The sequence below is a fragment of the Megalobrama amblycephala genome, linkage group LG6 (genome assembly GCF_018812025.1).
Source record: "Megalobrama amblycephala isolate DHTTF-2021 linkage group LG6, ASM1881202v1, whole genome shotgun sequence".
NCBI classification, from domain to species: domain Eukaryota; kingdom Metazoa; phylum Chordata; class Actinopteri; order Cypriniformes; family Xenocyprididae; genus Megalobrama; species Megalobrama amblycephala.
Window position 1 is genome coordinate 32,815,447 of NC_063049.1, and position 15,536 is coordinate 32,830,982.

At 37.8% G+C, this 15,536-nt stretch overlaps 1 protein-coding gene across 4 annotated transcripts in view; it reads right to left on the reverse strand.

The window, feature by feature from the left end:
• Positions 1–15,536, reverse strand: part of LOC125270478 (diacylglycerol kinase gamma) — a 146,701-nt gene that overhangs the window by 33,283 nt on the left and 97,882 nt on the right. For all 4 annotated transcript variants that reach the window (XM_048194127.1, XM_048194125.1, XM_048194126.1 and 1 more), the window contains one exon: positions 6,946–7,010. In XM_048194127.1, the coding sequence (XP_048050084.1) occupies positions 6,946–7,010 (65 nt within the window). The remainder of the gene's footprint in view (positions 1–6,945; positions 7,011–15,536) is intronic.

The window sequence follows — 15,536 nt, forward strand, 5'->3', positions numbered from 1 at the left end:
CTTATTAATAGTTATTAAGGTAGTTGTTAAATTTAGGTATTGGGGGTAGGATTAAGGGGTGTAGAATATGGTCATGCAGAATAGGGCATTAATATGTGATTTCTAAGTATTAATAAACAGCCAATATCCTAGTAATATGCATGCTTTAAGCAAATAATTAATAGTGAGAATTGGACCCTCAACTAAAGTGTTACCATGATTATTATTATTATATCATTTATTTATTTTGTGTTGCGGCATCTTTATAGGTGGGGTCAAATGAACACTTCACAGCAGTTAGTTCAGCACATCTTCAGCTAGCTCTCTGACTCTATAGTCTGATTCCAGGTAGCTCATGCTCCTCCACAGTCTGCCTGTGACCTGCTCAACAGCAAGGGTGTGTGTGTGTGCATGTGTGTGGGGGAAGGAGGGTCAGGGCAGGGGGTACGTTCTGTCGGGCTGCTCTATTGGCAGTAGCCAGAGACAGTGAGGAAGGGAAGCATATATTTATCCCTCCCCACCACGGGCATGGAGCAGCAGGGAACAACAGGTTCCAGAACATAGCCACGCTGGGTTTCTGCTGAGCCCCGGCACACACACATATGTGCACGCGGAGGGATTTGCGCACACGCACACCCACGCACGCATACGGTCCTTGCGCTAAAATACACAATGAACTGGCCAATGCATACACACACAGTACACAAACATCATTGCTCACATAGACATATCCTAGTCACCTTCTTAGGGGTTATGAAACACATGCTCACATGCTGAGTAGACAGACGGCAGCTTGGGTCAGGACCATATTTGGCCTTTTCCTCTGTCGGTCACATGATAGGAAGAGGTGTTGTAACAGTACAGTTTCATCTCATGACATTTATTACCTTAATCAACAAATTTAACTGGGAAGAGAAAGTTGATTAGAGGCTGGTGGGGATAAATTCACGAAAGAAGTCTCCTTTTTATTCATTCAGTTATATCTTAATTTCTATCTCTCTACTGTATAACAATGCAGGATTTATGTGCAACTTTAAACCAATGACATTAAATGATCAAAAACTCTGTTATAAAGAGTTTGATACATTTGAAAACTGACAGAGGATTACAAAATGTTCGTTCTTACAGGGTTAGTTCACCCTAAAATGAAAATTCTTCACAAAAGTGTCTGTCAGCTATACCTGCAAAAACTTGTAAAGTGTCTGCAAAAAACAATCATAAAAAAAGAAGATAAAAACACTAATGTTTTACTGCAGGTCAAAAAAGGAGCCATAGTAGAAAAATGTCTTTCAGAGAACAGACATTACGGTAATGGCATGTTTAATACCATATTTGATTTTTATGGAGCAAATAACATGCTGCAGAGTAAAAAAGGACATCTACCTGACCTTAAACAGCACATGGTGAAAGCCCGATGCTTTTCACAGATCAATGTGAAAATACAGTAGTCTAACTGACTTGCCTGTTGGCCACTTACATGCTGAGTTACATGCTGATAATCAATCAATGGCTTTTTGAGGCAGAAATAAATGCATTTTAATGCAACCCCCACCCCTCACTGACTGCCGCATATTAAATAATTGTGAAGGATTCATTCAAAAAAAAGTTCAAATCTTCATCCACATTAATAATTCAATAATGTTTCTTTTGCCATTATTTTACCATTATAACTACAGTAGAGCTTTAATGACTGGTGCTGTACGATCAATGTCAACTAAAGATGACAAGGCTTTGGAATATATAATAATATTATTTAGGGGTATTGTCTGTGGAAAAACATGGTTAGGACAATTACTACTACTATTTTAAACACATTATAAAATAGCCTCAAACAGATTTCAGATGATTTATTTTTATCTAATATTTTTTTATAGACAGTGGTGGCTAATACCAAGTTACCATATTCTTAATGTTAATTAATGTTTATTTTCTTTTATTCTAGGTTTTTTATTTTTATCACTCACAAACTCTGAGAATATAATCCACCGTGATATTAGGAGAAACAAGTCTCCCATCCCCCCCCCCCCCCCCCATGTGCCCCGACTCAGCCCTGCCTCTCATCTTCTTGCTATTGTTTGCTTGAGAAACTGACAGTCCACAGAGCCATCATTGTTATTTTAATCAAAAAGACAAAGGCATCTTAGAAGGCTTTTTTCTTTTCTATGGGGCAATTTGACACCTCTTAATCCAAAACTTCCTCTGGCTGCCCCATTGGGAAGAACGTTGACACAGAGGCTTGGGTCCATTGTGCATTTACGGTCATTAGCACCTGGGCTGCGGGTTCCCTGTAGACCGACTACTGACGCAGATCACTGAGCACCGAGGCGAGAGAAGTCACACGTATTTCCCCCTGCGTATCACACGTCACTGTGGGAATGCGTGTGGATGTTAACACACGCACGCATATATAAACACATTTCAAAGGAATTTGCATTCAATTTTAAACTGGATTTTTTTACCAAATGCTGTTCTTGGTGCCAGTTAAAACAAAATGCAGTTTCCATAAGAGCGAAGTACAACATTTGGACAGAAACATGTCACATGAACAAGTTCATTGAGGATAAATCATGCAACTCCATGGAAACCATCAGTTATGTACCATCTGGTGGCACGCTGCCTCTGAGAGCGCGTTTTCAAATCCTAAAAACACTGAGCACGGCCCCCATTAGAAAGCCATAGATTGGCAGATGCACTGGCTTGCTATTCTAAATCTGCAGAACAAAGCAAAGCAGATGAAGCATTTGGTTTGGCAGTGTTTTATATTATGTTTCTGGGTGACTCACTCTGGGATTAAACACTGAATGATTTAAATAGGCTGAGGACATAATTCTATTATTCTTATTTTGGGCTCTCTGTCCGTCAATCACTTAGAGATGAACTGCAAATGAGCCACATTTGAATGAAGCTCGCAATGAAAGAAAACCAAAGGAAACCAAAAGACATTTGGCATCATATTGCAACACTTTTAATGCGCTGTGGAAATCTAGGTGCATGAATTATAAACGACTGAAACATTAACTAGTTAATTCAGCCAGGCAGGTTCAATAATTCAGATCGTGTATGAGTCATTAGGGACTTATTTTAAAAAAGTCATTAAAAAAGCTGTGCTGCCGTGACAGGTTCTCACTCTAATATGGTAAACTGAGTGGCGGTGAGTGTCATCCATCTTTATGTAACACCAGCATCCAGAGTTTTACAGCAGAGCTCTGTATACAGGACCCATTCTCGGTCACGTTGTGAATATGATCTGCAGTACGTGTCACTGCCACTCAAACACACTTCCTGTGGCACAGTTTTACAGATTCTGTTAGCAGAAAGGCACTAGAAAATACCCAACTTTCATTTAAATAGCAAATAATCACTTAAGCATTATACAGCAGGTAGTTCAGGTCCTTTAATCTGATTGGTGTTCTAAGAGTCAGCACGGGGACTTTTCATTGTTTGTATTGACTGAAGGTGACAGGTGGTGTGATACAAACAGCAGGGATGCACTGATTTAAAAATTCTGACTGATATTTATAAGCCACTAATAGGCTGATATTAAAATCCCATACTAGTTTTTCTGGACTAAGAGCTAAAATCAATCATTTTAAACGCCAAAAGTTATTTTAGGCATCACAGCTTTATAATGTACAGTACGGCAAATGGATATTCATTTTGAGATTCGCTAAGGATTACTTTTAACAGTTTTATCAAATTATTAGCATTTTTTACAATTTAGGTGAATGTTAGATGATGACAAAGGTCATCTAAAATATTAACATGACAACAAAATGAGCATGAATAATTAAATATCCGTATACTGATCAATTAAAAAAAAATGATAAGGTAACAATGTGATGCATTTCATGTAATTTTATGTAATTTATTTCTGTAATGGTGAAGCTGAATTTTCAGCATCATTACTCCAGTCTTCGGTGTCACATGATCTTTCAGAAATCATTCTAATATGCTGATTTGGTGCTCAAGAAACTTTTCTTTTTATTCTCAATGTTGAAAACAGTTGTGCTGCTTAAAGCTGCTAAAGAGGATGTTTTGTTTTATACATTTTTGCAATATTACTTGAAACTGTCTTTACTAACTGATAAAAGACTATTTATTAGGTGCACTGAAAGGAATAAAATTAATATACATCATCTGTGCACGAGGTAGGGCCTTAAAAACATCAGCCAATCGTTTACGCGATCATCGCGTAAACGATTGGCCCTCTGGCTTGTCAATCACTGCCGTAACATTCCTTGTGAGAGACGTGCGCGGATTGGCTCTCTGGCTTGTCAATCACTGCCATGACGTTCCTTGTGAGAGACGAGCGCGGCTGCACGCTCCAGTAACTTTCCACACTCCACAGGCGCTGCATGCAATGTTTTTGTCAGGAGACAGGAGTAACAACTGCAGATTATGAGTTACCTGCGGTGAGTCCGACATAATGAATCCACTAACACGATACAGCGAATGCCGGTGGTAAACACTCGTGGGTAACACTTTACTTGAAGGGGTGTGCATAAGACTGACATGACACCTTCATAATCATGACATGACACGTGTCATGAATATGAAGGAGGTTTTATGAATGTTTATGACAACTGTCATTAAGTGTCATTCACTCAATTATGTCACTTTTAATGCAAAGATGACATTGTTTGAGATGTCCGAGTTATGACAACTTGACATAAACCAATACATCGTAACCTGTCAGTGTCTTTGTCATGACAACTTGACATCATTTAGCTTTATGGGTTAACATTGCATTAAACTGTCATGTAGTTGGTTTTGACATTGGCTGTCATGAGGCCATTATAACAGTGTCATGAATATGTATCTTGAGCTCAAGTACAGTGGTACAAATTGAACTTGTCATTAAAATGTCATTAAGTGACAATACTCTGACAAATAATTTTATAACAGCGTCATGACTATTTTTCATTTCATGTTTTTTTTTTTGTTTGTTTTTTGTTTTTTTAAGTTTCCTCCAACAGAAGGTCAGATAATAGACAATTTCAAATTTCGTAAAAAAGATGACACTGTTATAAAATAATGGTAACACTTTATTTTAGGGTCTTTTAACTAGTTGCTTATTACTATTAGCATTCATATGGCTAAAATATTGGCTATTTATTAGTACTTATAAAGCACATATTAATGCCTTATTCTGCATGATCGTATTCTACATTCTTAATCCTACCCAATACCTAAACTTAACAATTAACTATAATAAGCAGTAAATTAAGAGTTTATTGAGGGAAAAGTCATAGTTAATCGTTTATATATGTGTTCCCTATACTGAAGTGTTACCAAAATAATGTAATGTAATGTTAACCCATAAAGCTAAGTAGTTTTTTAAGTTTGATAATTAATCTGCTATGTCATGTTTATGACAGGTTATGATGTTTTGCTAATGTCACGTTGTCATGACAAAGACACTGACAGGTTATGATGTGTTGGTTTATGTCAAGTTGTCGTAACAAAGACATCTCAAACAATGTCATCTTTGCATTAAAAATGACATAATTGAGCGAATGACATTTAATGACAGTTGTCATAAACATGCATAAAACCTCCTTCATATTCATGACACGTGTCATGTCAAGATTATGAAGGTGTCATGTCAGTCTTATGCACACCCCTTCAAGTAAAGTGTTACCAAACATTGTTTGTCCAGTCACATCAGATTATTCAACCAATAACAGTTGCATAAATCTCAATATTTGTGCTGCGTTATTGAGTTGCTTTGGTGAAAAAATGAATGGCAAACTAAAATGCCTGGAGACTTACCAAGCAGGACCACTGACGCTTAACAAAAAGCCTCATTCTTTCAGAGTGCTTCGCGGCCAAGGGCTAAGCAAGCTTTTTACAGCATCTCTCAATAGAGGCATCAACCAAGAGAATAGAGACGGACTTGAAAGAGATCCACATCAAAGGGAGCTGGGAATGGCTACTGTAAAGTGCACCAGGGGCTCTGAGGGACTTTTTTCTTAAGATAAAACATCATATTTTATGGAGCTGTTAGAGCCGACCCAAAGTGCTGTTCTAGGGTCAGTTTTAGCAGTTATCATTTTATTGCTGGAAGACTGATGAAGGCTTATTGTAAACTACAAGTATCTCCGAGCAATGATGATTTCACTACGGTCCTTTCTCATGCTGAATTGCCTCACTAACGTCATCATGACCCATTCTACCTGCTCATCTCAAGCATTTCTCTCTCTTCCTTACTTAAAATGACACAACTGAGTGGAGATAACAGTAAAGGGATCAAATTAGACTGTATCTTTTCTACCCTACCACTTTAAATGGATACTCTAAAGAATACATGACTGGTTTACCTTCCACAGCTGAGGCAGAGATGTGTCGCATAACATTTAATTAAGAAACTCCATTCAAACTGACTCTACTTGAGTAAGCAAAGAAATCGAAACAGTCAGGCAGCCAATATTGTGCTAGATCTGACACCGACACCGGCAGAATGAAGCGATGAATGGTGATTCATCAGGTATTTTTCACGGTAAAAAGAAGTCTCTTTTTGAAGGTCAAATAATAAAACTTCCATTTGAAATGATTTTGATCTGAGGACACCAAATTGATAGAGAAAAGTGTAAACAGTGTGTTTAGACCAAAGTCAAAGATGTTAAAATACAAAAAGAGTGGAAGTCACATGAAGCAATAAACTGAAACCTAACTTATATAGAGGATAAATACACCTAAAATTTGGTCCAATGAGTTTTCAGTTTTCAGCGTGGGCAGGGCTATGCGGCATGACTCGGCAGAAATTGAAACCAATGTTGTGTTGTTCATCGTTTGTCATGGCTGATTTGGACAGAAACTCAGTAAAGGTTTTAGTTCTCTCCTCAAACTTCACCATATTTTTTTCTCATTTCTTTTCACTTGCGTCATTCATCTGCACAGTTTTTATTGAAATTTCCATTTGCATTTTCTCCATATGCTCATTTACGAACATGCATGTTCTCTTACCTGCTGTTAAACTTCTCTGGATGCTTCTCCCTCATTAAGTGGAAGCGATGCGCTATGGATGCGTCCTGATAGGGGACACAGAAAACAGGAAACACAGGTTAACTGCCTCTTTTTGCTAAACATATAAAACTGTTTTAAGTCTCTGGCTAATGAGCTACAGACAGTGCTGTTGGATGGCTGAAGGAGCTCCCATCCTAAATCATGCGTTCAGAATCAGGGCTGAGAGGAAACTGCAGCCCTGGGCCATACAGCACAGCCATAAAGCTGTCCAGACATGACCCAGATGATGTGGCACAGCCATCCCTGCTAACATTGATCAATGTTTAACCCTCTATGGAATGGCAATGAATTACTCTAATAAAAATTTCATTTAATAACAACAACAGCAACAACAAACTGTTAGAATTAAAAGTAAAGTCTCTAAAAAAACAATAATATACCGATCTGGTTTTTGCTCCAAGAGATTTTTTGTAGGAACATCCTCACAGGGAACACATGCTGAAATGCTCCTCAAATTTACATAGATGTCTAGATTTTTCTGTTTATTTGATAAGTTTTTTTTTTTTTTGTTCACAAATCAACTTTGTAAAATATAGTAATACAACAGAATCAAAAAAAATATATATATATTTACCATTTTATTAACTTGCACTCCAGTGGAACTGCACTTGAATCAAGTGGCATCAATTATATTACTACATTGCTTTGTTTATTTGGAACTCTTCATAATAGCATAACTATTTCAGCATACTTAACACAATTATGATTTTTGTTTAATGTGTTTCCAAGAAATGCACACAGAAACAATCTATTGAAAAGGAAGTAAATGAGCTCCCCATTCACTCTAACAGTGGGATCTGATTAAGAATAATTGTGGCTAAATGTGTCAAGTGTATATACTACACTGTTTGGGGTCTGTAAGATTTGTTATTGTTTTGGAAAGAAGTCGCTTATGCTCACCAAGGCACAATTTGAATATATTTTAATTTATTCCTGTGACGGCAAACTGAATTAGATGATCCTTCAGAAATCATTATAATATGCTGATTTGCTTCTTATTGTTTTAATTCTTTGCTTCTTATCATTTTGATTCTTATTACTATCAGTGCTGAAAAGAGTTATGCTGCTTAATATTTTGGTGAAAACTATGATATGTTTTTTTTCAGGATACTTTGATGAATACAAAATTCGAAAGTACAGCATTTATTTGAAATAGAAATCTTTAGAAACATTATAAATGTCTTTACTGTCAGTTTTGATCATTTTAATCCATCTCTTCTGAATAAAAAAAGTCTTTAAAAAAAATCTTACCGACCACAAGCTTTTAAAGAGTAATGTATCAACAAAAATAAAAAAAAAGAGAAGAAACTGAATGAAAAGAATTAGAGGATAAAATGACATTAAAATATTTCCCTTTTAATGTCTATTTGGTTATTTTAGTGTCAAAATATCATTAGAACATAATACAATTGAGTGTTAAAGTGGAAACCTAGTGGTTTATAGACTGATGATTTCAAATTGGTGCAAGAGAGGTGATTTTCTCTCCGGTGTAATAAAAATAGCCATGCCTAGAAAATGAGAGCTTCTCAGGTATTAACAGGCCCTGTTTCACATCACCAGCTCATGTGCTATGGGGGAGGGGTCTGCTTGTCAGCTTTGTTGCTGTGGCCTGAGGGGAAGATGATTGTGCAGATAGGCCTGCTGGACAAAGTACACAATTCTGGAAATGGGGCACTAAGAGTGCCTGATGAAGAAGAAAAAATATATATAGTGAGGCTGGATGCATAAATGATGGTATCGGCAGGAAAGAGGCTTTCCAGGAATGCCAGAAGTTGATGGTGGGGAGGGGTGGGAGGGTCAAAGAATAGGACACTGAAGAACAGAAAATGGACAGTCGAACTAAGATAAGTAACAACAAAGCTTTTACACTGGTAGTGTGCACTCCATTATACTCATCCATAATTGTTTCCATGAACAAAACCATTCCAGGGATTTTCTAGACATATTCCTGGAAGCAAATACTTGTCAGCTGAAAACAAAGGTTGATGGTTATTTAACTGCCTCGAATAAGTACCTGTATAAACAAAGAAATTATACAGGTTTGGAACAACTTGAGGGGCAGTATGACAGAATTTTCATTTTTGGGTAAACTATCCCTTTAAGCATTAGGGTAAATAAACTCTAATGGTTATTTTCTGAAGATAATTTAATTATTGTTTTGAGGCACTGTGACCACACATTATGTGTTCTTTCCGAAATATAATACGGACGGGTCATCGTCAACTAAAACTATTAAAAAAAAACGTTTTGTTAATTGAAAAAATCTTAAATAAAATGAAATATAAATATAAGATGAAAAACAAACAAAAAATTAAAGGAAAGTTGGAAATGTTCCCTTTAGCTGTAACTAAAATAAGATTAATCTGAAGTACTACATTTATGAAAACTAAAAATAAAACTGAAATAAAACCAACATTTAAAACAACAACAAAAACAATGAAATATAATAAATATACTAGAGCAGATTTAGTAAATTAGCATAATGAGGGCATAATGAAGTCTGTTTTCTTATAAAAATACAAAACGTAACACAAAATGTTGCAGGATAAGTTCATTACTAACAGTTTGTTTAAATCGCTAACCATTGCCTTTGCAAACACTAATTATAAAAGCACTGCCATAACAGAAAAAATGCAGTTCTAAATACTTTTCTTAACAAAATGACCACATCAGCTACTTCAATACCATTATCCTGTCAACTTGAATGATATGAAGTTCTGCCTGTAAGGACCTAATGGCAGCTGAGAGCATAAGGGATCAAACAGCTAGTTAAAAGGTTGTTTGCTCTTGCAGCACCAACCCAGAGCGGAATCCACCGTCAGTGAAGCAGCCTTGATTAAAATCAAAGCAACAGTGCGCAAACAGAAGAGCTAATTGATGAATCAGGTTTGCAACCGTAACTGATTATTTCTATATTTACACATGCACATGTAAAAGACAGAAGAGCTCAAAGCCACCACATCCTTCACTAGGCCCGAGCCTAAATACATTCACACACACACGTAACACCTGTCTCGGAGTTTCGCTGTGTAATATAACGATGGATCTCGGCACACTGCAGTGCTCACCGTGTCACAGACTCAGACAGGGAGGAAGTGTGCGAGTATGAGATTCTCAGGGTTTGATAGCTGCTGGCATGCCGATCAAGCCGCGAGCAGACGATGCTACGTTAGCACCTGTGCTGGCTTCCTGCCCGTGCTTGCAGGTGCTGCGGCCGTCACATGGGAAAGGGTACAGGAAGTGTGGGGGGTTGGGGAGGCTACATGGAGGGGTGGTGGACTTATATCCCACACATATCCAAACCACTGCTACGATGCATTGAGTTCTCCAGAAGGAACTCCTGCTGAGGTCCATGCACATATGTTATCATTAAAGTCAGTGAAAATATCACATAATAGACAATGTCATATGACATTTCTTGATACTCAGAAAGACCATGCAGGTGTTCCACAAACTGGCATGTGTGAATTAAGAGGAGAACAGAACGCACTGTACCTCAGTCACTGCGGTGAATGCCATGACACGGAACGGGCTTATAAAAAGCACCTAACGAAAGCTAGGAAGCTGTCCTCAAAAGGCACTGCTCTCATTCAATGACACTTTTATTTCCTTTTGTGGTCTGAGGCATTAGAACCTGATTCCTAGTTTTAAACTATGACAAACAATAAACAAATATTAATGTACATGTTGTTCCAAACATTATTCTATGGAACATACACACGAGATACAAACCCGATTCCAAAAAAGTTGGGACACTGTACAAATTGTGAATAAAACAGAATGCAATAATGTGGAAGTTTCAAATTTCAATATTTTATTCAGAATACAACATAGATGACATATCAAATATTTAAACTGAGAAAATGTATCATTTTAAGGGAAAAATAAGTTGATTTTTAAATTTCATGGCATCAACACGTCTCAAAAAAGTTGGGACAAGGCCATGTTTACCACTGTGTGGCATCCCCTCTTCTTTTTATAACAGTCTGCAAACGTCTGGGGACTGAGAAGACAAGTTGCTCAAGTTTAGGAATAGGAATGTTGTCCCATTCTTGTCTAATACAGGCTTCTAGTTGCTCAACTGTCTTAGGTATTCTTGGTCGCATCTTCCTCTTTATGATGCGCCAAATGTTTTTTATGGGTGAAAGATCTGGACTGCAGGCTGGCCATTTCAGTACCCGGATCCTTCTTCTACACAGCCATGATGTTGTAATTGATGCAGTATGTGGTCTGGCATTGTCATGTTGGAAAATGCAAGGTCTTCCCGGAAAGAGACGATGTCTGGATGGGAGCATATGTTGTTCTAGAACTTGGATATACCTTTCAGCATTGATGGTGCCTTTCCAGATGTGTAAGCTGCCCATGCCACACGCACTCATGCAACCCCATACCATCAGAGAGGCAGGCTTCTGAACTGAGCGCTGATAACAACTTGGGTTGTCCTTGTTCTCTTTAGTCCGGATGACATGGCGTCCCAGTTTTCCAAAAAGAACTTCAAATTTTGATTTGTCTGACCACAGAACAGTTTTCCACTTTGCCACAGTCCATTTTAAATGAGCCTTGCCCAGAGAAAACACCTGCGCTTCTGGACCATGTTTAGATATGGCTTCTTTTTTGACCTATAGAGGAGAGTTTTAGCTGGCAACGGCGAATGGCACGTGGATTGTGTTCACCGACAATGTTTTCTGGAAGTATTCCTGAGCCCATGTTGTGATTTCCATTACAGTAGCATTCCTGTATGTGATGCAGTGCCGTCTGAGGGCCCGAAGATCACGGGCATCCAGTATGGTTTTCCGGCCTTGACCCTTATGCACAGAGATTGTTCCAGATTCTCTGAATCTTTGGACGATATTATGCACTGTAGATGATGATATCTTCAAACTCTTTGCAATTTTTCTCTGAGAAACTCCTTTCTGATATTGCTCCACTATTTTTCACCGCAGCATTGGGGGAATTGGTGATCCTCTGCCCATCTTCAGTTCTGAGAAACACTGCCACTCTGAGAGGCTCTTTTTATACCCAATCATGTTGCCAATTGATGTAATAAGTTGCAAATTGGTCCTCCAGCTATTCCTTATATGTACATTTAACTTTTCCGGCCTCTTATTGCTACCTGTCCCAACTTCTTTGGAATGTGTAGCTCTCATGAAATCCAAAATGAGCCAATATTTGGCATGACATTTCAAAATGTCTCACTTTCAACATTTGATATGTTATCTATATTCTATTGTGAATAAAATATCAACAACTGAATAAAATATAAGTTTATGAGATTTGTAAATTATTGCATTGTATAATTTGTACAGTGTCCCAACTTTTTTGGAATCGGGTTTATATTTTGAAAAAATGTTTTGAGTGTTTTCGTCCATACAATGAAAGTCAATGGGGTCCAAAGCAACTAAAACTATTAGAAATCATTTTTGTTAATTGAAATAAAGCTGAAATAAAATAAAATATAAATATTCAATGAAAAACTTCACCTTAAGTCCTGGGTATACTTAGTTTTTTTTACGTGTACACTAGGGTAGATGTAAAATGCATACGCACTGTATGCTGACCCTTGCGTAAACGTAAAAAGTGAATACTTTGGGCTTTAAAAAACCTACAAGAAAATGAGAAACTAAAATAAAAGTAGTAGTAAAATTACTAAAACAAATACTGAAATAAAAATAAATTCAGAGCTATACAGAAATATTTAAAAAACTTAATAAAACACATAATCAAATCAATATATACATACTTTTATATTCCAGATCCAAAATTGACAGCATTTATATAGACATAATTTTCTGGTTAAGGTACACTGGTTAAAAAGATGTTTATATGATCCACAGCTGGAATATTCCTGTATACATTACATCAGCATATTCTGAATAAACTCAGACATGCACATCCTTTTCCTGCTTTTCTCTTCTGCAAATACTAGAGACATTTGTTCTAGCAATGCAATCGACTCATTAATTCCCGTTCATATCCTTACAATAGCACACAAGAGTCATGAGGCTTTTAAAAATGTAGGCCATGTTTTGTTAATGTCAGAGTCTTCTCCTGAATCCAAAAATGTGTCTCTTCAATAGCTTGATATTCAGACCTACATGCATCTAATACAAGGCAGAATGACATTATATGTAGTTTGGGAATGCACAGATATAAATGAAAGCTCTTGTTCAGCTTCATAGTATCCCATTAGCTGCCCAGACACAAAAATGCTCTGGGGTGTTATGTTATGATTCATCCCAAACCGTGCACTATGGGATGACACCATGTCCTCCACTGAGACATATCATGTCCCTATGGAATGAAACCGCAGGCTTAACTGTTCTTGGCATTCCCCCTCCACTATCTGAACAGGCTAAAGGTTGGTTATCACCTCAGGGTTTGTATCATATACAGTTAGATGGCTTCTACTTATTTGTGGACAAAGTTCAAGATTTAATTTAGTTCAAAAACAGGTTTCGTCCACCTGGGACAGCATCTATCGATGGGGTGAAGAGGTGAAGGGTATTAAGCGAGGTGATATTCAGGTCACAGTGATTGGTGTGTCCACACCGGGTTATTGTAGCACTGTACTTAGTCAGTGCCCATCTGTGCTCCTGTCAGCACGGTGGGAGCAGGTGCATATGGGACTTATCATGAGACTGGAGGTGCGTTTGTGTGAAAGTCCACATAAGTGAATTATGTGAATACTGTCTGAATGCACTTCTAGAGTGCATGTGTGAGGTGAATGGAGAGGTGGGTCCTGTTTTGCTTCAAACTTTAAGACTGGCCAGGTGTCACTCAGCACGGCCATTCATTATGGTGGTAACCTGGTCCGATTCTGGCACCCAAACACTTCCTGTCACTGATACTTCCCCTGACCTTCAGTCCGTGCCAGTACTATACACACAAATACACACACATGCACATACATACATACACACACGCAGACTGACAGACTCTAAAATAAACACTCTTATCACATAGATAAGGTTGAAAGATCGAATACATCTTGTTTGTTTAGCTACCTATTGAACTGGCGTACGCTCTTCACAGCCAAATCACAGCCATATTACAGCCATATTACAATACGATGATAGACTGGACCCTTTTCGCATTTCCGGGATTCTCAGAAGCAGAAGTCGCCGCAGGTTAACTTCTATAGTGGTGAACAGAAACTACAACAAATATAATTTTTGCACTTCCATTAGCCCTAATCACAAAACAAAATCCATTGTTTCGCTATGACTTTACAAAAGAAGCAAAAAATATTGAGATTGATTACATTGGTCAGAAGAGAGAAAAACTTTAAATTTGCCAACACTCCCTCAGCCGTTGTATTATGCTGCCTTTACGTGCCATCGGAATTATTGTAAATATTAGTTAAAGACTGGACACGAATGACCTCTCAAGTTGTATTTTATACTGGGGATAATTTTTATACTCAAGTTCCTGAGTTGGGCGGGCTATAAACTTTTAACATTGCAGAGGGAAGAACGTTTGCTACTGTGACAGGTATACACTATTGGTTTTTTCTACAAAAGCTACATTGCCTTGTCTTGTCATTAAAGTAGTTTCTATTTACATACTTGAATAATCATGAAGCATTTTGTATGTTTTATAAATTAAGCATCATAACCAGTACTGCTGTTCCAGGGCAGAACTGACTGTGTCACTGGAGATGAAGGTGTGCATGATACCACAGCAGTGAGAACATGATGGCAGCGGGACAGTTTTCCAAGCACCACCACCATGGGGAGGGTGAGAGGCTCACACAGATCAGTTGTTGATGTCAAGAGAGGTGATTCGATTTCAACTCCCAGGCCTGGAGATCCATGGAGAGACGTCCTTAATGGCTGCTGACGTGGTGTGTTTGCTGTCCTTAATTCCTCATGAGGATTCTTTCCAGGGTGAATTGGATCACACAGCAGGATTGCAATGGCATTCTAAGATGTCTCAGAAATCAGATTCACATGGATGTTAAGCACTACCCTCCTCTCTCAGTTGGTGCTGTTTACAAAGGTACATGCAAAGAAGTCTATCATACCTGAAAGCATTTCTATTCATCTCAATGGTAATGGTAATTGCTAGACTAGTGCAGTGTACTCCGCAAGTATCTTTGATCAAAGAAAGCTTTTGTGAATCACCTGAACTGCAACTGCATCGGACAAATCAATGGAATTGGAGGAAAATCATAATGAAACTGATTGGCTAATGACACCACAAGAACACACACAGCCCCAAACCCTACACTGATGACTATTCTAAGTCCAGTTCACATAGAAGAAAGTAAATAAATTAAAAGATGAATAAAAAAAAAAAAAAATGAAATAAATAAATAAAATGCGCAATTTGTAGATGGCCGTAAATAGAGAAAGATGCTTTTTGGGCCCCATTGGTGTATTTACAATATCTACCAACAGGGGCTAGCTGGACAATGCTAACCAGCCAAACACTGAGCCCTTGGGTTCATGGTAAAAACTAGCTAGAGCTTCTAGAAGTGGGCACATTTTTCTAAGATATTAAAACATTTGTACGTTGGGACCAGAGGTCGC